Source organism: Camelus dromedarius, unplaced genomic scaffold, assembly GCF_036321535.1.
Source record: "Camelus dromedarius isolate mCamDro1 unplaced genomic scaffold, mCamDro1.pat HAP1_SCAFFOLD_121, whole genome shotgun sequence".
In the NCBI taxonomy this organism is placed as follows: domain Eukaryota; kingdom Metazoa; phylum Chordata; class Mammalia; order Artiodactyla; family Camelidae; genus Camelus; species Camelus dromedarius.
Window position 1 is genome coordinate 1610021 of NW_026989801.1, and position 24412 is coordinate 1634432.

General features: G+C 51.3%; 1 protein-coding gene across 1 annotated transcript; it reads left to right on the forward strand.

Annotated features, from left to right (window-relative positions):
• The first annotated feature begins 1132 nt into the window (after positions 1 to 1132).
• LOC135320779 (melanoma inhibitory activity protein 2-like) lies at positions 1133 to 9297 on the forward strand. The gene is made up of 10 exons (XM_064483865.1): positions 1133 to 1308; positions 2679 to 2777; positions 3463 to 3523; positions 3636 to 3671; positions 3747 to 3880; positions 3998 to 4092; positions 5277 to 5347; positions 5707 to 5793; positions 8111 to 8184; positions 9195 to 9297. Exons 1-10 carry the CDS (start codon positions 1133 to 1135, stop codon positions 9295 to 9297), a joined length of 936 nt encoding a protein of 311 aa, XP_064339935.1.
• The last annotated feature ends 15115 nt before the right edge of the window (positions 9298 to 24412 follow it).

Sequence of the window (24412 nt, forward strand, 5' to 3'; positions counted from 1 at the left end):
AATCACGAATGTTCTTAATGGCATGTAAAATGGTGAATCCTTTCCAGAAAATTTTCCATTCATTTGCCCAGACCCATCATTGGTGTCACTGTCTATGGCAGCTAAAGCCTTCCAAAATGTATTTCTTAAATAATAAGACTTGAAAGTCATAATTACTCCTGATTCATGGGCTGCAGAATAGATGTCATGTTAAGCATGGAAACAGCATTCATCTCATGCATCTCCATCAGAGCTCCTGGATGACTTGTGCATTGTCCATGAGCAGTAATATTTTGAAAGAATTTTTTTTGGGTGTTTTGTTTTGTTTTCTGAGCAGTAGGTCTCAACAATGGGCTAAAATATTCATGTTGTAAATAGATGTGCTGTCATTCAGGCTTTGTTCTATTTATAGAGCACAGAGTAGATTTCACCTGATTCTCATGGGACATAGGATTTTCATAATGTTAAATGAATATTGGCTTCGTTAGCCGCTAACGGGAAAATCAGCCTGTCCATTGAAGCCTTGATGCCAGGCGCTGACTTCTCTCCAGCTGTGATGGTGCTGGGTGCCTCCCCTTGCAGTTCTCTGCATTGAAAACCTGTTGTTTAGTGCAGCCACCTTCATTAGCTGCCTTAGCTTCATCTCCTGGAGCACTTGCAGCAGCCTCTGGGTCAACTCTTCCCGCCTTACCTTGCACAGGTATGCAGTGGAGATGGAATCTTGCCTTAAACTTCATGGGCCAACCCCTGCTGGCTTCACACTTTTCTTCTGAAGCCTCTTCACCTCTCTCAGGGTTTATAGAATTGCTGAGAACTAGGGACTTCCGCTGGATTAGGCTTTGCCTTAAAGAAATGTCATGCCTGTTTTAATTAAAATGATAAAAAACCAAATATTTCAGGAACTACAAAAATGTGACACAGAGATAAGAAATGAGCAAATGCTGCCAGAAAAAAATGTCACCAATGGAATTGCTGTACTCAGGGTTGTTACAAATCTTCAATTGTTTAAAAATATGCATTACCAGGGAGGGCAATAAAATGAAACATGCCTGTAATAGCAATGAATTTGCACTGGGAAGGTAAAAAGGGGACTCCTGCCTTCAGAATTCTCTCCTTTCTCCACTCCCCAGCACAGCCAAGCTCTTGAGTGCACATGTGCACACACAAAGCCAGTTGTTTTATGTTTATAGAGGGTAAAAAGAAAATTCAAGACCACCATGCTGCATCGGGATCTCTGAAAGAACGTGAGGAAGACGGTTTCCAAAGGCAGGTGAAGAAAGTACACGTCCTTGATGAAATCAGTGGACAGAGATCTATGGACACTGAAGGGTAAGACATTCCTGTGTTAATTATGACAATGTGTGAATGAATGTGTGGAGTTATGTGGATATTGTAATACATTTCAGAATACTTACCACCATATTTTCTTTACCATATTCAATCAGTACAGATGTGCATTTATTTTTCGACCTTGATTTCTGTAATCTGCTGCTTCTGTTCATTCTAACTGGTTACCAGAGTCTTGTTTGTATTTAGTTTGAGATTTTAGTGGGTTCTTGGACCAGATTTAGTCACTTCATTATCTGGATCCCCCTAGGTCCATTTTTATTGTCCTTAGGTTTCAACCACATCAAAGTGTCATGACCTGCCATGTGTCTATCATTTTTAATAAACTCTAGACATTGGGTAGAAAATAGAGAATATTTGAGGCCTCGTGTGAGGTTAACTTGCTGCAGAGAAGGTGGGCATTACAGCTGGCAGGTGTTCAGGGCGCCAGCAGCGCTACATCCTGTTAACCCGGTTAGCAGCTGAGATCAGTCAGTGCAGCCAGCTTTCATGAGGCCCGTGTGTCTCCTGTCCACCTTTGTTTCTGGCATGTAGCTCTTGTGGATCCCAGCTAAGTCCTGTGGGTCTCTCTAGGGATCACCTTCACTGACGGACAGTGAGCTCCATCTGCCTGACTGCGGGGCCTGTGCGTAGGGGGCACCGGCTGCCGGGCTGCTCTGCATCTCAGTGGTTTCCTCTGCAGTTACCGGATGACCCCCGGGGAAGGTGGGCCCAGTCCTGGGCTTTCTTCTTCTCCATCTTGGCCTCATGTCCCTTTCTGGCTTGTTAGCAATTTGGTACATTTGATCATGGATTTCATAATTTGTCCATAGTTTCCTGTCATTCTCAGGGAGAGGTCATGGACATCACACCCATTAACCTGCTTTCAAAAACAAACATTTCCTTATATTTCCTAAAGGATCAGGTTTTGCTCCAGGTTTTGACTGAAATCTGGGCTCTCTGTGGGAGAAATCAAACAAGTCATGAACGCTTGCTTTACCCTAATGTGTTTGGTTGTGATGACTTGGTCAGACCCTGATTCCCACGTTGAAACACAGTGAGCTCGTGCTGTCCCAGGCACAGGAGCCTAAGCCTGGTGGGGGGGCACAGAGCACACCTCACGTGGGCTTTTCCTGTGTGTTTATGCATAAATGATTAGGGGTGGGGACGCTGAAGGGAAGCCCAGATACCAAACACTTGCCAGAGGCCTGAGTGTAGCTTTTTCATATTTATTAGTGGGGGTACTTTAATTCTTTCCTCTGTATTTATCAGCCTGAGCATTTATGGGGCAGGGCGAAAGGAACATGGAATTCTTCCCTTCCAGTTTCTGGGAGGGAAACTGGCAGAATTTCAGAGTTTCTTTCCCCTCTCAGGAAGGTGGACATGAACGGATGTGAGCTGGTGGGAAAGCAGCAGCTGTTGGCAGCAAAGGAGGAGGCAAAATTGGCTGAAGAGGAGACAAGATGGTACAAGTGAGTTCAGCTCCTCTGCACCTGCGGCTCTGAAAACACCTGTTGGATTTTTTGAAAACTTTTCTAAAATGTTTAGACACAATATCATAAACTGACCCAAACAAAAGACATTTGTATACATGGCTTCACACAGGAGGAAATGTGTTAAGTTTTACATATGTTAAGTTAAACGTTTAACTTTAAAAAGTATTAAGTTACTAAGAATTTCCTGGTCCCAGTGCTGGCCAGACTGAGAGGAGAGACGGTTCACAGAGATGTTTCTGAAGGTGCTATAAACCGTTCTCACCCTGAGGATAGCAGTTTAGTGTAGCGTCAGTCGGACCAATAAACATCCCCGTGCTGCTGGGGAGACCCAGGTGTAAGAAGTAGGGTCAGGATGTAAGGAAAGGAAGAATCAAGCTTTGTGATGAAAGATGCTCAGCACAGGACACGTGAGGGAAATGCTGAGAACAGGAGGGGGAAATGTGTCAGCACAGAACCGGGCAGGCGTTCAGTAACAGTGACGGAAGGAGTGGCTGCAGCGACAGCTTTGCACCTGCTGTGCTTCTGCAGCCGTGTGCAGTGTGTCTTGAGCGGTGAGATGATGTGTGTGAGTGTGCAGTGCAGATAACATGGACTGGGGCAGATTATTTAACAGCATACCCAGCATTGTGTCTTCTCTGATGGAACAATTTGTAACTCATAGGATAAGACTTGAAGAATGTCACGGGCAAATGCGGGAAGCAGAGATCATTTGGAGACACCAGGTAACCTGCCTTCCTCCTGACACACCGAGTCCTCAGCACCTGATGCAGACAGTTATTGTGGCCCTGAGAACCCCTAGCCATGGGGTGTTTCTTGATGTGTTGACTTTTTCAGGTCACTCTTGCCGAGAAGAAGGCCCAAGACAGCTCGGTAAGAATTTGTTTCCTTCCTTCCCTTTGTGCACAGTCGGCCACAACTGAACGTGGATGTGTTTTTCTCCCACAGCTCAGGGCTCAGGAGCTGGAGAGGGAAATCTCTGAATTGAGAAGGGAAAACTCTGACCTGAGAAGGGAAAACTCTGACCTGAGAAGGGAAAAATCCTCTGAGCTGAGAAGGGAAGTTGCCCACCTGAAACAGAGGTACAGAATTTTGACACATTTTTACGGGTGTTTTGAGATTTTTAAGGACTGGTTGTTTTGTGCCTAGTAGAGGAATTGGTGGTGTAATTTGTATTGAAGCCATTCTTTATCTTTAAGATTGGATGCAATCTGCAGATGGAGGCAGGCAGAGGAATACATGAGGCAGGAGCCCACCCCAGGAGGACCGTACAGGCTGCAACCTCCCCTGAGAGGTAAGGAGTGCACTGTGAATTGCGGCAGCTCCATTTCTGCAGCAGGAGCTGCCCAGTGGGCTGCTTTTCCCCATGGGTATTTGTCGGGTTTCCTGGACACCACACCACACACTCACTGTGGGGAACAGTTTCACAGCTGGGTGACAAGATGCTGTTTTCTTTACATGCCATCAGCCAGCAGGGCTCTGTTCCCTGTGAGTGGTGGAGCTCATGCCCCTCCAGGGACTGCAGGCCGCCCCCCAGTCTCTTGGTTGCCTGGCGTGGCTGGCATGGCTGGTTTCTATGCACTAGAAGACATGAGCGTCAGCCCTCTCTTCCCGCCTGGACACGGTTTTGAAGGCTGAATTTTCTTCTTATTTCAGGAAAATAACATGGATGACGTTTTAGAATGAAGGCAGTATGTCATAACGAGAAAAATATTTTTCTTCATTTGCCTTGGAGGATAAATATTCTATTCAAGATCTGCTTTAAGGCAGCAGGCATTTCTTCACTAATTTTGCAGGTCCCTTCGTTCTTATAAAAAAGCTTGCACAGCGACCTAGAGAGGCCAGTTAGTAAGTGACATGACTACGTAGCCTCCCTCTCCCAGAGTTAATGTGTAACTCTAAAGTCTCCCACCAGCTACTCCATGTAACTCACCATTCTTTTGCCAATTATTACAACATGAGTCATTGAGGCTTCTTTCATAAATGTTTACGTGACATCTGGTCACTGATACAAGACATGCGCTGTCAGAGAGAAGTCTTTTAACAGTTTACCAACAGGCTGAGGAGGAAGAGGTGGAGCTCACAGTCAGGGGTTGTTGATACTCTTCCTATGAAAGACCCTTCTTACTTTAATGTATAATCTGTATACAGACTGATTTGCCCTGAAGTGTGATGTGAGTCCACTGTGTAAGTGTTGGTTGACAGGGATCTGAGCCCTGAGACCACATCCAGCGGGATTAGCTATGAAAACACCTGAATCAAGGCCCTGTGGTGTCCTCGTCATGGGACAGGGGTCCAGTCTCCCCTCGTCCTCGTGGACAACTGAGGTGAGAAGGAGACCTGCGGCCTCTGTGAAGAGACAAGGGCGTGGGCAGAAGTGAGAGCTCTTGGAGGAGGGCACGGAAGGCTCGGCTCGTGCTTCCACCGCACGGCATCTGTCAGATAGAATCTGCCTTCAGCGCTGCTCTCCCTTTACAGCTTCACAGAGGGATGGCAACCCTGTTAGGAATGGAACCGCCTTTCCGGCTCAGGAGGCAGAGGAAACCAAAGTAAGTAATTTTACTCAGTTGTGTTGTGGTGGTCATTTTGTATTGAATAATCTCTGGAACTAGAATTTCCTTTTTGAACAAACAATTCCTGCCTTTGCCTGTGGATTGGGAATTAGGGGAAAAGTATGCCAGTCATCACAGTGAAGTTTGGTAAAAGTATTTTATCGCCAAAGTTTACTGAGAAGCCCAGGATGCACGCAGGCCCAGGGATGAAGGAGATAATGCAGCATAGCTGCCAATTGGGCACACAGTGCAGGGGAGGGTGCAAGGTGCCGACGAATGCTGCGTTGGGTTTTGGCTCTTGTCGGTGTTGGCGCTATTGTCTGTCATTCAACAAAGCCATCCCTTCTGTCCTGCAGGTCACCCCGTGTGCCGGAGGGCCCCAACCATTCCGAGGACAAGAATGCGTGGCCTGCCCAGGGTGCGGCCCGTCGTCGCCCAGATGGGTACCTGCACCTGGTCCCCCTTGGTGCCCTGTGCAACCTCGCCCCCCACCGCCAGCTGCTCCACTCGGTAAGAGGAAAGCAGAGTCTTCTGTTTCTTCCTTGAGTCACTGCAGGAGAAGGGCAGATCGCTCTCCGGGGCTTCCCCGTGCACGGGCGGCCGTGACTGGGCTCACGGCCGTGTCCCTCTGGTCCCTTAGCAGGCGCATGTGATGGACCGCGTCTTCCCCGTCCTGCCCTGGGGAGGGAGGTGTCTGTTGTAGAGGGAAAGAGGGTCCTCTGACGGAGGGCAGACCTGTCGGTTCTGCACACGGGCCTTCAACAGACACCAAGTTCCGGGCTCCCTGGAGGACAAGACCGCCCCTGTCACTGTCTGCAGCGAGTGGAGCCCTGACCTTCCACAGCCGATGATCGGTTATGGAAGAAACACCCGAACCCGGGGCCTGTGGTCTCTTCAGTCAAGGGTTCTGAGACCTGTCTCCCACTCGGTCTGATGTGAGACTTAGTTTGATACTGGGAAGAAGGACTCAAACATCTTTTGCGCTTCAGCAAACTAACATGTTTTGTAGGGCAGTGAACCGTGAAAGAGTGTTTTGTCTTTTATTTTATCTATGCCGAGAAGCTAGTTGACTCGGGGAAGGACATAGGTTAGTGGTAAATAGAATGCTTGCTTAGCATGCCGAATTCCGTGTGCTCATTGCCGGTACCTCAATTTAAAAACAGAAGAAAAGAGAAACCAAAACAAGAGCAAACTTCAAATGTTAGAAATACATAGTGCGCAAACCCAACTTGTATATCCATTATTTTTACGTGTTTTCCTCTTACTACTTGGTTTGAAATATATCCCAACCTTGACTTAAGCATTTTTTTCAGAAAATGCTCTAACTCTTTGAAAGTACTTTCTGCCACTTTTGTTTTGACACATCCACGAACGGAGATAGACGCACATGTTGGTTTTAATATACATTCGTGAATATTCTAATTAATGTACCTGTAACTAACTTTTACAGATGGTGTGTCAGTGCGCCACTTTACAGAAGAGAGAGGAAGAGAATCTTCCTGGGATGAGGTAAAGTCTGTTGTTGTTAATGTCCTTGTGTGACTATATAAGTACCAGGGTATTCTGAGACATAAACCGGGGGTTGGTGTGAGTGTGCATTTTCACGTTTGCATCTGCTGAGGAGAATTTTTGACTTATGCTTTTAACTTAAATTTTAGGATGTGATTCTGTGCTTAATTCCGTACGACTGGATAATGCACTTGTGTTCATTTTCCAGACTCACTTAGTGAAACCAGTGTCTGTGTGAGCATTATTTTTTTCAGGGTCATACCCTTACAGTTTATTTGAGGATATTGAAAAGAAATTCATCCCTGGGAAAGTTAGGTGTATCTTGCAGTTGGTTCTTGTTTGAGCCGTCCTCACTTGAAATTAATAAAGTGATGTTTCATTTTCAAGGCAGCATGTTTTCTCTTCCCATTCCACCGCCAGTAACAGTGGTCTAGTTCCCTTAATGCCTTACGCTGTTTCCCACCTGCTCCTTTTACTCAGGCTGCCCTTCCCCAAAGCCCATCCACATCCCCCCTCTGCACTGGATCTCTCTTCTATGAAACAGTGCGGTCTTCCCAGCATTCCCTGAGCTATCCACGTGCAGCGGGCTCTCCTGTCCTTTGTGGCGTTACTGTACCCGTTCACCTCAGTTGTAGAGCTGTTGAAACATTTCTTTGCTTAATTGTTTTCATGCATCCTGTGCCTCTGGCAGAACACAGAGGAGAATCTGCCTTTTACTTGTAACGCCAGCTTCTCCCAGGATAGGGATTATGTTCTGATAGCTTCGGAAAATAACTGTTGTCTACCTGACTGACTAAGCGTATGCACATTATCTAAAGTTCGGTTACGGATTTATCTTGTTTTGTGTTCCAAGGAAGGGGCGACTAAGCCCGAGATTACAAAACCGGAGTATGCTACTGGGACTGTAGAAGTGGCTCCGCAGGATCTGACGGATCATAAAACACTGACCTCTGTTGGTGGAGCACTCGGAGCTTATTATACACTGGGTAAGTTTGTGAACGTGGCTGGCATTTCTTGTTCTCTGTGCCTAGAAATTAGTGTGCTCTGGGGGGAAGGGTATATGTAGCTCAGCAGTAGAGAGAATGCGGGCTTAGCATGCAGAGTTCCTGGGGTCAGTATCCAGTTCCTCCAAGAAACGAGTGTGATACGGGGAAGGAAGGAAGGAAGGAAGGAAGGCGCAAAGATTTTGTTTCGTTTCAGCAGTGTCTCCGCAGGAAAGCCTAATCCTCCATCCTTCTCTGTGGTTTTTAGCCGACGCGGGACCTGGCGCGGCTCCTGTGTGGCCCGGCAGCGCCCGCCCACAAGCGGCGGCCACGGAGGCCCAGGTAATTGGGGTGGTCATGCTCTGTTGGACCTCGTCCTGGGAAAGGTGATCTTCCCGTTCTCCCGGCAGCCATTCCTGGCCTCGTCTGCAGCCTGTGTGTCCTGTGACGGGTCTGGGGTGGCGTGTCGCTGCCTTTTTCAGACTCAAAACTCTTGGCCAGGAGCCAGTGGGCTGCTTCTCCCGGGAGCCCGTCGCCTTGGCTGGTGCCTGCAGGAGCCATGAGGGAGTGCTTAGGAGCTGGGGCCTGCAGACTTTGACAGTTGGTTTCTCGAAACAGCGTGAGGAGTGTGAGCCCTTTCTCCACACTGACTTCTCCTGGCTCGGCTGACTCCTTCCTGACCTCCTGCAACTGGGGTAGCTCCTGGGTCACTGAGACGGATTTCTGTGTCGTCGTTCTTTTGACTGGTTTCCCGGCTCAGGCCAGGTGATTCTCCTGTTTAGAATGTCCATTCAGATCCTGGTAACTGGAAAAGTGGCAAAGCCCTCCCTCCAGCTTTGTACGGTGTGCTTTGTGCAACTTTGAGTCTTCCTGGGTGTGGTAAAAGTCACAGCCCGTCACTGTCTTTTCTCGGGAGGTAAGTGTGTCTTGGCCGCTGCCTCCAGTTGTACTCTGGGCAGAAAAGCCTGGCTCTCGGAGATGGTGCGTTTGTAGTAGGGAATAGAGGCTGGAAGGGAAAGAGCCCGCCGTGAAAATGCCTCCTTCCCTGCGGGGGAATTCCGATGCGCACCAGAGGGCGTACGTTGTGTTTGTCCCCCACCCTGCGCCGGGTCGGTCCTGCCCTGGAATCTGTCAGAGCTGCTCGTCGGTCTCATGGCAAACCGTGGGGTTTTGCGCATGAGCTGGTACAGTCCCTTTGGTGTCAGGTGTGGGGTTGAGACTCCCCACGTCACTCTCCCGTAGCACGCACATAGGGTGCGTTCCGTAGCGAACGTAAAATCCAGACGTCCCTGAGGATAGGGATGATTGTAGCGGAGCCTGAGTCATTTCTGAGGACAGCCTTGTCCCCTCAGGAGCCCTTGGCCAGCTCTGCTGCAGGACTACGGGATGCCCAGGTCCTCAGTGCTCTTTGCGCCCAGGGGCAGCCCCTGCGGGGCGGAGGAGGGCCCTTTGTGAGGAGGGGTCAGAGAGGGCCTGGCAGGGTCCTGCAGGCAGAGCCCTGCAAGCAGAGCGGTGACCCTACAGCGGCTCTGCTTGCTCGTTTGGAGAATGAGCTCTTTACTTCCGTCCCGTCTCCGTGTTACTGTTCCGCGCCGGGCAAGCTTGCGTGGAGCTGGGGAAGGTGGCGGGGAGGGTCGTCCCGCCCAGAGCGGCTGGCTGTTGGGAAGGCGCTAGTTTGCCCGTGTGCTGGAAGCTCTGTGAGCAGCCTCTCTGGCAGGATGACCCTTGGCTTCCTCCACTTGGAGACAGCGGCGGCGGCGACGTGCGGCGTTAGGGTCATTTCCCCGTATCCCCCTGTGCGGCCGAGGCTGCAGGCAGGCCCCAGAGGGCTGGGCGGAGCGTGTGGCACCGTGCTGCTCTCTGGGCACCCGGTGGAGGGGAGGGTGCCCGGTGCCGACAGCTGCTGCGTTGGGTTTCGGCTCTTGTCGATGTTGGCGATTTTGTCTGTCATCCAACCCAGCCTTCCCTTCTGTCCTGCAGGTCACCCCGTGGGCCGGAGGGCCCCAAACTTTCCGAGGGCTAGCCTGCGTGGCCTGCCCCGGGTGCGGCCCGTCGTCGCCCAGCTGGGCCCCTGAACCTGGTCCCCCTTGGTGCCCTGTGCAACCTCGCCCCCCACCGCCAGATTCTCCGCTCGGTAAGAGGAAAGCAGAGTCCTCTGTTTCTTCCTTGAGTCACTGCAGAAGAAGGGCAGATCGCTCTCCGGGGCTTCCCCGTGCAGGGGCGGCCGTGACTGGGCTCACGGCCGTGTACCTCTGGTCCCTTAGCAGGTGCACTTGATGGACCGCGTCATCCCCGTCCTGCCCTGGGGAGGGAGGTGTCTGTTGTAGAGGGAAAGAGGGACCTCTGACGGAGGGCAGACGTGTCGGTTCTGCACACGGGCCTTCAACAGACACCAAGTTCCGGGCTCCCTGGGGGACAAGCCCGCCCCTGTCATTGTATGCTGCGTGTCGAGCCCTGATATTCCACAGCCGATGATCGTTTATGGAAGAATCACCCGAACCCGGGGCCTGTGGTCTCTTCAGTCAAGGGTCCTGAGACCTGTCTCCCACTCGGTCTGATGTGAGACTTAGTGTGATACGGGGAAGAAGGACTCAAAGATCTTTTGCGCTTCAGCAAACTAACATGTTTTGTAAGGCAGTGAACCGTGAAAGAGTGTTTTGTCTTTTATTTTATCTATGCCGAGAAGCTAGTTGACTCGGGGAAGGACATAGGTTAGTGGTAAATAGAATGCTTGCTTAGCATGCCGAATTCCATGTGCTCATTCCCGGTACCTCCATTTAAAAACAGAAGAAAAGAGAAAACAAAAACAAGAGCAAACTTCAAATGTTAGAAATACATAGTGCGCAAACCCAACTCCCATATCCATTCTTTTTACGTGTTTTCCTCTTACTACTTGGTTTGAAATATATCCCAACAGTGACTTAAGCATTTTTTTCAGAAAATGCTCTAACTCTTTGAAAGTCTTTTCTGCCACTTTTGTTTTGACACATCCACGAACGGAGATAGACGCACATGTTGGTTTTAATATACATTTGTGAATATTCTCATTAATGTACATGTAACTACCATTTACAGATGGTGTGTCAGTGCGCCACTTTACAGAAGAGAAAGGAAGAGAATCTTCCTGGGATGAGGTACAGTCTCTTGTTGTTAATGTCTTTGTGTGACTATATAAGTACCAGGGGATTCTGAGACATAAACAGGGGGTTGGTGTGAGTGTGCAGTTTCACGTTTGCATCTGCTGATGAGAAATTTTTACTTATGCTTTTAAATTATAGTTTAGGATGTGATTCTGTGCTTAATTCCGTACGACTGGATAATGCACTTGTGTTCAATTTCCAGACTCACCTAGTGAAACCAGTGTCTGTGTGGGCATTCTTTTTTTCAGGGTCTTACCCATAGAGTTTATTAGAGGATATTGAAAAGAAATTTATCCCTGGGAAAGTTAGGTGTATCTTGCAGTTGGTTCTTGTTTTAGCCGTCCTCACTTGAAATTAATTAAGTGATGTTTCATTTTCAAGGCAGCATGTTTTGTCTTCCCATTCCACCGCCAGTAACAGTGGTCTAGTTCCCTTAATGCCTTACGCTGTTTCCCACCTGCTCCTTTTACTCAGGCTGCCCTTCCCCAAAGCCCCTCCACATCCCCCCTCTGCAGTGGATCTCTCTTTTATGAAACAGTGCAGTCTTCCCAGCATTCCCTGAGCTATCCACGTGCAGCGGACTCTCCTGTCCTTTGTGGCGTTACTGTACCCGTTCACTTCAGATGTAGAGCTGTTGAAACTTTTCTGTGCTGATTTGTTTTCATGGATCCTGTGCCTCTGGCAGAACAGAGAAGAGAATCTGCCTTTTACTTGTACCGCCAGCTTCTCCCAGGATAGGGCTTATGTTCTGATAGCTTCGGTAAATAACTGTTGTCTACCTGACTGACTAAGCGTATGCACATGATCTGAAGTTCGGTTCCTGAATTATCTTGTATTTTGTTCCTAGGAAGGGGCGACTAAGCCCGAGATTACAAAACCGGAGTATGCTACTGAGACTGTAGAAGTGGCTCCGCAGGAGCTGACGGATCATAAAACACTTACCTCTGTTGGTGGAGCACACGGAGCTTATTATACACTGGGTAAGTTAGTGAACGTGGCTGGCATTACTTGTTCTCTGTGCCTAGAAATTAGTGTGCCCTGGGAGGAAGGGTATATGTAGCTCAGCAGTAGAGAGAATGCGGGCTTAGCATGCAGGAGTTACTGGGGTCAGTATCCAGTTCCTCCAAGAAACGAGTGTGATACGGGGAAGGAAGGAAGGAAGAAAGGAAGGCGCAAAGGTTTTGTTTTGCTTCAGAAGTATCTTCGCAGGAAGCCTAATCCTCCATCCTTTTCTGAGGTTTTTAGCCAAAGCGGGACCTGGCGCGGCTCCGGTGTGGCCCGGCAGCGCCCGCCTTCCTGCGGCGGCACCGGAGGCCCTGGTAAGTGCGGTGGTCATGCTCTGTTGGTCCTCGTCCTGGGAATGGTGATCTTCCTGTTCTCCCGGCAGCCGTTCCTGGCCTCGTCTGCAGCCTGTGTGTCCTGTGACGGGTCTGGGGTGGCGTGTCGCTGCCTTTTTCAGACTCAAAACTCTTGGCCAGGAGCCAGTGGGCTGCTTCTCCAGGGAGACCGTCGCCTTGGCTGGTGCCTGCAGGAGCCATGAGGGAGTGCTTAGGAGCTGGGGCCTGCAGACTTTGACTGTTGGTTTCTCGAAACAGCGTGAGGAGTGTGAGCCCTTTCTCCTCACTGACTTCTCCTGGCTCGGCTGACTCCTTCCTGACCTCCTGCACCTGGGGTTGCTCCTGGGTCACTGAGACGGATTTCTGTGTCGTCGTTCTTTTGACTGGTTTCCCGGCTCAGGCCAGGTGATTCTCCTGTTTAGAATGTCCATTCAGATCCTGGTAACTGGAAAAGTGGCAAAGCCCTCCCTCCAGCTTTGTACGGTGTGCTTTGTGCAACTTTGAGTCTTCCTGGGTGTGGTAAAAGTCACAGCCCGTCACTGTCTTTTCTCGGGAGGTAAGTGTGTCTTGGCCGCTGCCTCCAGTTGTACTCTGGGCAGAAAAGCCTGGCTCTCGGAGATGGTGCGTTTGTAGTAGGGAATAGAGGCTGGAAGGGAAAGAGCCCGCCGTGAAAATGCCTCCTTCCCTGCGGGGGAATTCCGATGCGCACCAGAGGGCGTACGTTGTGTTTGTCCCCCACCCTGCGCCGGGTCGGTCCTGCCCTGGAATCTGTCAGAGCTGCTCGTCGGTCTCATGGCAAACCGTGGGGTTTTGCGCATGAGCTGGTACAGTCCCTTTGGTGTCAGGTGTGGGGTTGAGACTCCCCACGTCACTCTCCCGTAGCACGCACGTAGGGTGCGTTCCGTAGCGAACGTAAAATCCAGACGTCCCTGAGGATAGGGATGATTGTAGCGGAGCCTGAGTCCCTTCTGAGGACAGCCTTGTCCCCTCAGGAGCCCTTGGCCAGCTCTGCTGCAGGACTACGAGATGCCCAGGTCCTCAGTGCTCTTTGCGCCCAGGGGCAGCCCCTGCGGGGCGGAGGAGGGCCCTTTGTGAGGAGGGGTCAGCGAGGGCCTGGCAGGGTCCTGCAGGCAGAGCCCTGCAAGCAGAGCGGTGACCCTACAGCGGCTCTGCTTGCTCGTTTGGAGAATGAGCTCTTTACTTCCGTCCCGTCTCCGTGTTACTGTTCCGCGCCGGGCAAGCTTGCGTGGAGCTGGGGAAGGTGGCGGGGAGGGTCGTCCCGCCCAGAGCGGCTGGCTGTTGGGAAGGCGCTAGTTTGCCCGTGTGCTGGAAGCTCTGTGAGCAGCCTCTCTGGCAGGATGACCCTTGGCTTCCTCCACTTGGAGACAGCGGCGGCGGCGACGTGCGGCGTTAGGGTCATATCCCCGTATCCCCCTGTGCGGCCGAGGCTGCAGGCAGGCCCCAGAGGGCTGGGCGGAGCGTGTGGCACCGTGCTGCTCTCTGGGCACCCGGTGGAGGGGAGGGTGCCCGGTGCCGACAGCTGCTGCGTTGGGTTTCGGCTCTTGTCGATGTTGGCGATTTTGTCTGTCATCCAACCCAGCCTTCCCTTCTGTCCTGCAGGTCACCCCGTGGGCCGGAGGGCCCCAAACTTTCCGAGGGCTAGCCTGCGTGGCCTGCCCCGGGTGCGGCCCGTCGTCGCCCAGCTGGGCCCCTGAACCTGGTCCCCCTTGGTGCCCTGTGCAACCTCGCCCCCCACCGCCAGATTCTCCGCTCGGTAAGAGGAAAGCAGAGTCCTCTGTTTCTTCCTTGAGTCACTGCAGAAGAAGTGCAGATCGCTTTCCGGGGCTTCCCCGTGCAGGGGCGGCCGTGACTGGGCTCACGGCCGTGTCCCTCTGGTCCCTTAGCAGGCGCACTTGATGGACCGCGTCATCCCCGTCCTGCCCTGGGGAGGGAGGTGTCTGTTGTAGAGGGAAAGAGGGACCTCTGACGGAGGGCAGACGTGTCGGTTCTGCACACGGGCCTTCAACAGACACCAAGTTCCGGGCTCCCTGGGGGACAAGCCCGCCCCTGTCATTGTATGCTGCGAGTCGAGCCCTGATATTCCACAGCCGATGATCGTTTATGGAAGAATCACCCGAACCCGGGGCCTGTGGTCTCTTCAGTCAAGGGTCCTGAGACCTGTCTCCCACTCGGTCTGATGTGAGACTTAGTGTGATACGGGGAAGAAGGACTCAAAGATCTTTTGCGCTTCAGCAAACTAACATGTTTTGTAAGGCAGTGAACCGTGAAAGAGTGTTTTGTCTTTTATTTTATCTATGCCGAGAAGCTAGTTGACTCGGGGAAGGACATAGGTTAGTGGTAAATAGAATGCTTGCTTAGCATGCCGAATTCCATGTGCTCATTCCCGGTACCTCCATTTAAAAACAGAAGAAAAGAGAAAACAAAAACAAGAGCAAACTTCAAATGTTAGAAATACATAGTGCGCAAACCCAACTCCCATATCCATTCTTTTTACGTGTTTTCCTCTTACTACTTGGTTTGAAATATATCCCAACAGTGACTTAAGCATTTTTTTCAGAAAATGCTCTAACTCTTTGAAAGTCTTTTCTGCCACTTTTGTTTTGACACATCCACGAACGGAGATAGACGCACATGTTGGTTTTAATATACATTTGTGAATATTCTCATTAATGTACATGTAACTACCATTTACAGATGGTGTGTCAGTGCGCCACTTTACAGAAGAGAAAGGAAGAGAATCTTCCTGGGATGAGGTACAGTCTCTTGTTGTTAATGTCTTTGTGTGACTATATAAGTACCAGGGGATTCTGAGACATAAACAGGGGGTTGGTGTGAGTGTGCAGTTTCACGTTTGCATCTGCTGATGAGAAATTTTTACTTATGCTTTTAAATTATAGTTTAGGATGTGATTCTGTGCTTAATTCCGTACGACTGGATAATGCACTTGTGTTCAATTTCCAGACTCACCTAGTGAAACCAATGTCTGTGTGGGCATTCTTTTTTTCAGGGTCTTACCCATAGAGTTTATTAGAGGATATTGAAAAGAAATTTATCCCTGGGAAAGTTAGGTGTATCTTGCAGTTGGTTCTTGTTTTAGCCGTCCTCACTTGAAATTAATTAAGTGATGTTTCATTTTCAAGGCAGCATGTTTTGTCTTCCCATTCCACCGCCAGTAACAGTGGTCTAGTTCCCTTAATGCCTTACGCTGTTTCCCACCTGCTCCTTTTACTCAGGCTGCCCTTCCCCAAAGCCCCTCCACATCCCCCCTCTGCAGTGGATCTCTCTTTTATGAAACAGTGCAGTCTTCCCAGCATTCCCTGAGCTATCCACGTGCAGCGGACTCTCCTGTCCTTTGTGGCGTTACTGTACCCGTTCACTTCAGATGTAGAGCTGTTGAAACTTTTCTGTGCTGATTTGTTTTCATGGATCCTGTGCCTCTGGCAGAACAGAGAAGAGAATCTGCCTTTTACTTGTACCGCCAGCTTCTCCCAGGATAGGGCTTATGTTCTGATAGCTTCGGTAAATAACTGTTGTCTACCTGACTGACTAAGCGTATGCACATGATCTGAAGTTCGGTTCCTGAATTATCTTGTATTTTGTTCCTAGGAAGGGGCGACTAAGCCCGAGATTACAAAACCGGAGTATGCTACTGAGACTGTAGAAGTGGCTCCGCAGGAGCTGACGGATCATAAAACACTTACCTCTGTTGGTGGAGCACACGGAGCTTATTATACACTGGGTAAGTTAGTGAACGTGGCTGGCATTACTTGTTCTCTGTGCCTAGAAATTAGTGTGCCCTGGGAGGAAGGGTATATGTAGCTCAGCAGTAGAGAGAATGCGGGCTTAGCATGCAGGAGTTACTGGGGTCAGTATCCAGTTCCTCCAAGAAACGAGTGTGATACGGGGAAGGAAGGAAGGAAGAAAGGAAGGCGCAAAGGTTTTGTTTTGCTTCAGAAGTATCTTCGCAGGAAGCCTAATCCTCCATCCTTTTCTGAGGTTTTTAGCCGAAGCGGGACCTGGCGCGGCTCCGGTGTGGCCCGGCAGCACCCGCCTTCCTGCGGCGGCACCGGAGGCCCTGGTAAGTGCGGTGGTCATGCTCTGTTGGTCCTCGTCCTGGGAATGGTGATCTTCCTGTTCTCCCGGCAGCCGTTCCTGGCCTCGTCTGCAGCCTGTGTGTCCTGTGACGGGTCTGGGGTGGCGTGTCGCTGCCTTTTTCAGACTCAAAACTCTTGCCCAGGAGCCAGTGGTCTGCTTTTCCTGGGAGCCCTTCGCCTTGGCTGGTGCCTGCAGGAGCCATGAGGGAGTGCTTAGGAGCCGGCGCCCGCAGAGTTTCTCTGTGGTTTTCTCGAAACAGCGTGATTAGTGTGAGCCCTCGCTCCACACTGACTTCTCCTGGCTCGGCTGACTCCTTCCTGACCTCCTGCACCTGGGGTTGCTCCTGGGTCACTGAGACGGATTTCTGTGTTGTCGTTCTTTTGACTGGTTTCCCGGGTCAGGCCAGGTGATTCTCCTGTTTAGAATGTCCATTCAGATCCTGGTAACTGGAAAAGGGGCAAAGCCCTCCCTCCAGCTTTGTACGGTGTGCTTTGTGCAACTTTGAGTCTTCCTGGGTGTGGTAAACGTCACAGCCCGTCACTGTCTTTTCTCGGGAGGTAAGTGTGTCTTGGCCGCTGCCTCCAGTTGTACTCTGGGCAGAAAAGCCTGGCTCTCGGAGATGGTGCGTTTGTAGTAGGGAATAGAGGCTGGAAGGGAAAGAGCCCGCCGTGAAAATGCCTCCTTCCCTGCGGGGGAATTCCGATGCGCACCAGAGTGTGTAAGTTGTGTTTGTCCCCCACCCTGCGCCGGGTCGGGCCTGCCCTGGAAGCTGTCAGAGCTGCTCGTCGGTCTCATGGCACACCGTGGGGTTTTGCGCACGAGCTGGTACAGTCCCTTTGGTGTCAGGTGTGTGGTTGAGACTCCACACGTCACTTTCCCGTAGCACGCAGTTAGGGTGCGTTCCGTAGCGAACGTAAATTCCAGACGTCCCTGAGGATAGGGATGATTGTAGCGGAGCCTGAGTCCCTTCTGAGGACAGCCTTGTCCCCTCAGGAGCCCTTGGCCAGCTCCGCCGCAGGACTCCGGGATGCCCAACACTCCAGTGCTCTTTGCGCCCAGGGGCAGCCCCTGCGGGGCTGAGGAGGGCCCTTTGTGAGGAGGGGGCAGAGAGGGCCTGGCAGGGTCCTGCAGGCAGAGCCCTGCAGGCAGACCGGTGACTCTGGTGCGGCTCTGCTTGCTCGTGTGGAGAATGAGCTCTTCAGTTCCGTCCCGTATCCGTGTTCCTGGTTCGCGCCGGGCAAACTTGCGTGGAGCTGGGGAAGGTGGCGTGTAGGGCCGTCCCGCCCAGAGCAGCTGGCTGTTGGGAAGGCGCTTGTTTGCCCGTGTGCTGGAAGCTCTGTGTGCAGCCTCTCGGGCAGGAGGACCCTTGGCTTCCTCCAATTGGAGACAGCGGCGGCGGCGACGTGCGGCATTAGGGTCGTATCCCCGTGTCCCCCTGTGTGGCCCAGGCTGCAGGCAGGCCCCAGAGGGCTGGGCGGAGTGTGTGGCACCGTGCTGCTCTCTGGGCACCCGGTGGAGGGGAGGGTGCCCGGTGCCGACGGCTGCTGCGTTGGGTTTCGCCTCTTGTCGGTGTTGGCGCTATTGTCTGTCATCCAACCCAGCCCTCCCTTCTGTCCTGCAGGTCACCCCGTGGGCCGGAGGGCCCCAACCTTTCCGAGGACCAGCCTGCGTGGACTGCCCCGGGTTCGGCCCGTCGTCGCCCAGCTGGGCACATGCACCTGGTCCCCCTTGGTGCCCTGTGCAACCTCGCCCCCCACCGCCAGCTGCTCTGCTCGGTAAGAGGAAAGCAGAGTCCTCTGTTTCTTCCTTGAGTCACTGCAGAAGAAGGGCAGATCGCTCTCCGGGGCTTCCCCGTGCACGGGCGGCCGTGAATGGGCTCACGGCCGTGTCCCTCTTGTCCCTTAGCAGACGCACTTGATGGACCACGCTTTCCTTGTCCTGCCCTGGGGAGGGAGGTGTCTGTTGTAGAGGGAAAGAGGGTCCTCTGACGGAGGGCAGACGTGTCGGTTCTGCACACGGGCCTTCAACAGACACCACGTTCCGGGCTCCCTGGAGGACAAGCCCGCCCCTGTCACTGTCTGCAGCGAGTGGAGCCCTGACCTTCCACAGCCAATGATCGGTTATGGAAGAAACACCCGAACCCGGGGCCTGTGGTCTCTTCAGTCAAGGGTCCTGATACCTGTCTCCCACTCGGTCTCATGTGAGACTTAGTGTGATACGGGGAAGAAGGCCTCAAAGATCTTTTGCGCTTCAGCAAACTAACATGTTTTGTAAGGCAGTGAAACGTGAAAGAGTGTTTTGTCTTTTATTTTATCTATGACGAGAAGCTAGTTGACTCGGGGAAGGACATTGGTTTCTGGTAAATAGAATGCTTGATTAGCATGCCGAATTCCGTGTGCTCATTCCCGGTACTTCCATTTAAAAACATAAGGAAAGAAAAAACAAAAACAAACTTCAAATGTTAGAAATATATAGTGCTCATACCCACCGCCCATATCCATTCTTTTTACGTGTTTTCCTCTTACTACTTGGTTTGAATTATATCCCAACCGTGACTTAAGCATTTTTTCAGAAAATGCTCTAACTCTTTGAAAGTCATTTCTGCCACTTTTGTTTTGACACATCCACGAACGGAGATAGACGCACATGGTTGTTTTAATATACATTCGTGAATATTCTCATTAATGTACCTGTAACTACCTTTTACAGATGGTGTGTCAGTGCATCACTTTACAGAAGAGAGAGGAAGAGAACCTTCCTGGGATGAGGTACAGTCTCTTGTTGTTAATGTCCTTGTGTGACTATATAAATACCAGGGGATTCTGAGACATAAACCGGGGGTTGGTGTGAGTGTGCATTTTCACGTTTGCATCTGCTGATGAGAATTTTTGACTTATGCTTTTAACTTACAATTTGGGATGTGATTCTGTGCTTAATGCCGTAGGACTGGATAATGCACTTGTGTTCGTTTTCCAGACTCACCTAGTGAAATCAGTGTCTGTGTGGGCATTCTATTTTTCAGGATCTTTCCCTTACAGTTTATTAGAGGATATTGAAAAGAAATTCATCCCTGGGAAAGTTAGGTGTATCTTGGAGTTGGTTCTTGTTTGAGCCGTCCTCACTTGAAATTAATAAAGTGATGTTTCATTTACAAGGCAGCATGTTTTGTTTTCCCATTCCACCGCCAGTAACAGTGGTCTAGTTCCCTTAATGCTTTACGCTGTTTCCCACCTGCTCCTTTTACTCAGGCTGCCCTTCCCCAAATCCCCTCCACATACACCCTCTGCGCTGGATCTCTCTTTTTCGAAACAGTGCGGTCTTCCCAGCATTCCCTGAGCTATCCACGTGCAGCGGGTTCTCCTGTCTTTTGTGGCGTTACTGTACCCTTTCACCTCAGTTGTAGAGCTGTTGAAACTTTTCTGTGCAGATTTGTTTTCATGGATCCTGTGCCTCTGGCAGAACAGAGAGGAGAATCTGCCTTTTACTTGTACCGCCAGCTTCTCCCAGGATAGGGCTTATGTTCTGATAGCTTCGGTAAATAACTGTTGTCTACCTGACTGACCAAGCGTATGCACATGATCTGAAGTTCGGTTCCTGATTTATCTTGTTTTGTGTTCCTAGGAAGGGGCGACTAAGCCCGAAATTACAAAACCGGAGTATGCTACTGAGACAGTAGAAGTGGCTCCGCAGGATCTGACGGATCATAAAACACTGACCTCTGTTGGTGGAGCACACGGAGCTTATTATACACTGGGTAAGTTAGTGAACGTGGCTGGCATTTCTTGTTCTCTGTGCCTAGAAACTAGTGTGCTCTGGGGGGAAGGGTATATGTAGCTCAGCAGTAGAGAGAATGCGGGCTTAGCATGCAGAGTTCCTAGGGTCAGTATCCAGTTCCTCCAAGAAACGAGTGTGATATGGGGAATGAAGGAAGGAAGGAAGGAAGGCGCAAAGATTTTGTTTTGCTTCAGCAGTGTCTTCGCAGGAAAGCCTAATCCTCCATCCTTCTCTGTGGTTTTTAGCCGACGCGGGACCTGGCGCGGCTCCTGTGTGGCCCGGCAGCGCCCGCCCACAAGCGGCGGCCACGGAGGCCCAGGTAATTGGGGTGGTCATGCTCTGTTGGACCTCGTCCTGGGAAAGGTGATCTTCCCGTTCTCCCGGCAGCCGTTCCTGGCCTCGTCTGCAGCCTGTGTGTCCTGTGACGGGTCTGGCGTGGTGTGTCGCTGCCTTTTTCAGACTCAAAACTCTTGGCCAGGAGCCAGTGGGCTGCTTCTCCAGGGAGACCGTCGCCTTGGCTGGTGCCTGCAGGAGCCATGAGGGAGTGCTTAGGAGCTGGGGCCTGCAGACTTTGACTGTTGGTTTTTCGAAACAGCGTGAGGAGTTTGAGCCCTTGCTCCACACTGACTTCTCCTGGCTCGGCTGACTCCTTCCTGACCTCCTGCACCTGGGGTTGCTCCTGGGTCACTGAGACGGATTTCTGTGTCGTCGTTCTTTTGATTGGTTCCCGGCTCAGTCCAGGTGATTCTCCTGTTTAGAATGTCCATTCAGATCCTGGTAACTGGAAAAGGGGCAAAGACCTCCCTCCAGCTTTGTACGGTGTGCTTTGTGCAACTTTGAGTCTTCCTGGTTGTGGTAAACGTCACAGCCCGTCACTGTCTTTTCTCGGGATGTAAGTGTGTCTTGGCCGCTGCCTCCAGTTGTACTCTGGGCAGAAAAGCCTGGCTCTCGGAGATGGTGCGTTTGTAGTAGGGAATAGAGGCTGGAAGGGAAAGAGCCCGCCGTGAAAATGCCTCCTTCACTGCGGGGGAATTCCGATGCGCACCAGAGGGCGTACGTTTTGTTTGTCCCCCACCCTGCGCCGGGTCGGGCCTGCCCTGGAAGCTGTCAGAGCTGCTCGTCGGTCTCATGGCAAACCGTGGGGTTTTGCACATGAGATTTTACAGTACCTTTGGTGTCAGGTGTGGGGTGGAGACTCCACACGTCACTCTCCCGTAGCACGCAAGTAGGGTGCGTTCCGTGACGAACGTAAAATCCAGACGTCCCTGAGAATAGGGATGATTGTAGCGGAGCCTGAGTCCCTTCTGAGGACAGCCTTTTCCCCTCAGGAGCCCTTTGCTAGCACCGCTGCAGGACTACGGGATGCCCAGGACTCCAGTGATCTTTGCGCCCAGGGGCAGGCCCTGCGGGGCGGAGGAGGGCCCTTTGTGAGGAGGGGGCAGGGAGTGCCTGGCAGTTTCCTGCAGGCAGAGCCCTGCAGGCAGAGCGATGACCCTCGTGCGGCTCTGCTTGCTCGTGTGGAGAATGAGCTCTTCAGTTCCGTCCCGTCTCCGTGTTCCTGGTCCGAGCCGGGCAACCTTGCGTGGAGCTGGGGAAGGTGGCGTGCAGGGCCGTCCCGCCCAGAGCGGCTGGCTGTTGGGAAGGCGCTAGTTTGCTCGTGTGCTGGATGCTCTTTTTGCAGCCTCTTGGGCAGGACGACCCTTGGCTTCCTCCACTTGGAGACAGCGGCGGCGGGGACGTGCGGTTTCAGGGTCTTATCCCCGTGTCCCCCTGTGCGGCCCAGGCTGCAGGCAGGCCCCAGAGGGCTGGGCGGAGCGTGTGGCACCGTGCTGCTCTCTGGGCACAAGGTGGAGGGGAGGGTGCCCGTTGCCGACGGCTGCTGCGTTGGGTTTCGGCTCTTGTCGGTGTTGGCGCTTTTGTCTGTCATCCAACCCAGCACTCCCTTCTGTCCTGCAGGTCACCCCATGGGCCGGAGGGCCCCAACCTTTCCGAAGACCAGCCTGCGTTGCCTGCCCCGGGTGCGGCCCATCGTCGCCCAGCTGGGCACCTGCACCTGGTCCCACTTGGTGCCCTGTGCAACCTCGCCCCCCACCGCCAGCTGCTCCGCTCGGTAAGAGGAAAGCAGAGTCCTCTATTTCTTCCTTGAGTCACTGCAGAAGAAGGGCAGATCACTCTCCGGGGCTTCCCCGTGCACGGGCGGCCATGACTGGGCTCACGGCCGTGTCCCTCTTGTCCCTTAGCAGACGCACTTGATGTACCGCGACTTCCCCGTCCTGCCCTGGGGAGGGAGGTGTCTGTTGTAGAGGGAGAGTGTCCTCTGACGGACGGCAGACGTGTCGGTTCTGCACACGGGCCTTCAACATACACCACGTTCCGGGCTCCCTGGAGGACAAGCCCGCCCCTGTCACTGTCTGCAGCGAGTGGAGCCCTGACCCTCCACACCCGATGATCGGTTATGGAAGAAACACCTGAACCCGGGGCCTGTGGTCTCTTCAGTCAAGGGTCCTGAGACCTGTCTCCCACTCGGTCTGATGTGAGACTTAGTGTGATACGGGGAAGAAGGCCTCAAAGATCTTTTGCGCTTCAGCAAACTAACAGGTTTTGTAAGGCAGTGAACCGTGAAAGAGTGTTTTGTCTTTTATTTTATCTATGCCGAGAATCTAGTTGACTCGTGGAAGGACATAGGTTAGTGGTAAATAGAATGCTTGCTTAGCATGCCGAATTCCATGTGCTCATTCCCGGTACCTCCATTTTAAAACAGAAGAAAAGAAAAAACAAAAACAAGAACAAACTTCAAATGTTAGAAATACATAGTGCGCAAACCCTATTCCCATATCCATTATTTTTACGTGTTTTCCTCTTACTACTTGGTTTGAAATATATCCCAACCGTGACTTAAGCATTTTTTTCAGAATATGCTCTAACTCTTTGAAAGTCTTTTCTGCCACTTTTGTTTTGACACATCCACGAACGGAGATAGACACACATGCTGGTTTTAATATACATTCATGTATATTCTCATTAATGTACCTGTAACTACATTTTACACATGGTGTGTCAGTGCGCCACTTTACAGAAGAGAGAGGAAGAGAATCTTCCTGGGATGAGGTACAGTCTCTTGTTGTTAATGTCTTTGTGTGACTATATATGTACCAGGGGATTCTGAGACATAAACCGGGGGTTGGTGTGAGTGTGCATTTTCACGTTTGCATCTGCTGATGAGAATTTTTGACTTATGCTTTTAACTTACAGTTTGGGATGTGATTCAGTGCTTAATGCCGTAGGACTGGTTAATGCACTTGTGTTCAATTTCCAGACTCACCTATTGAAACCAGTGTCTGTGTGGGCATTCTTTATTTCAGGGTCTTTCCCTTACAGTTTATTAGAGGATATTGAAAATAAATTCATCCCTGGGAAAGTTAGGTGTATCTTGGAGTTGGTTCTTGTTTTAGCCGTCCTCACTTGAAATTAATAAAGTGATGTTTCATTTTCAATGCAGCATGTTTTGTCTTCCCATTCCACAGCCAGTAACAGTGGTCTAGTTCCCTTAATGCCTTACGCTGTTTCCCACCTGCTCCTTTTACTCATGCTGCCCTTCCCCAAAGCCCCTCCACATCCCCCCTCTGCTGTGGATCTCTTTTACGAAACAGTGCGGTCTTCCCAGCATTCCCTGAGCTATCCACGTGCAGCGGGCTCTCCTGTCCTTTGTGGCGTTACTGTACCCGTTCACCTCAGTTGAAAAGCTGTTGAAACTTTTCTGTGCAGATTTGTTTTCATGGATCCTGTGCCTCTGGCAGAACAGAGAGGAGAATCTGCCTTTTACTTGTACCGCCAGCTTCTCCCAGGATAGGGCTTATGTTCTGATAGCTTCGGTAAATAACTGTTGTCTACCTGACTGACTAAGCGTATGCACATGATCTGAAGTTCGGTTCCTGATTTATCTTGTTTTGTGTTCCTAGGAAGGGGCGACTAAGCCCGAAATTACAAAACCGGAGTATGCTACTGAGACTGTAGAAGTGGCTCCGCAGGAGCTGACGGATCATAAAACACTGACCTCTGTTGGTGGAGCACACGGAGCTTATTATACACTGGGTAAGTTAGTGAACGTGGCTGGCATTTCTTGTTCTCTGTGCCTAGAAACTATTGTGCTCTGGGAGGAAGGGTATATGTAGCTCAGCAGTAGATAGAATGCGGGCTTAGCAT

Excerpts from the sequence above, each read along its gene's own strand:
- LOC135320779 (XM_064483865.1), top strand. The coding sequence starts at position 1,133 with ATGTGCACACACAAAGCCAGTTGTTTTATGTTTATAGAGGGTAAAAAG. Across the intron at positions 1,309-2,678 it reads AGATCTATGGACACTGAAGG|GAAGGTGGACATGAACGGAT; the intron begins GTAAGACATTCC and ends TTCCCCTCTCAG. Across the intron at positions 5,794-8,110 it reads GCCCGTCGTCGCCCAGATGG|CCGACGCGGGACCTGGCGCG; the intron begins GTACCTGCACCT and ends TGTGGTTTTTAG.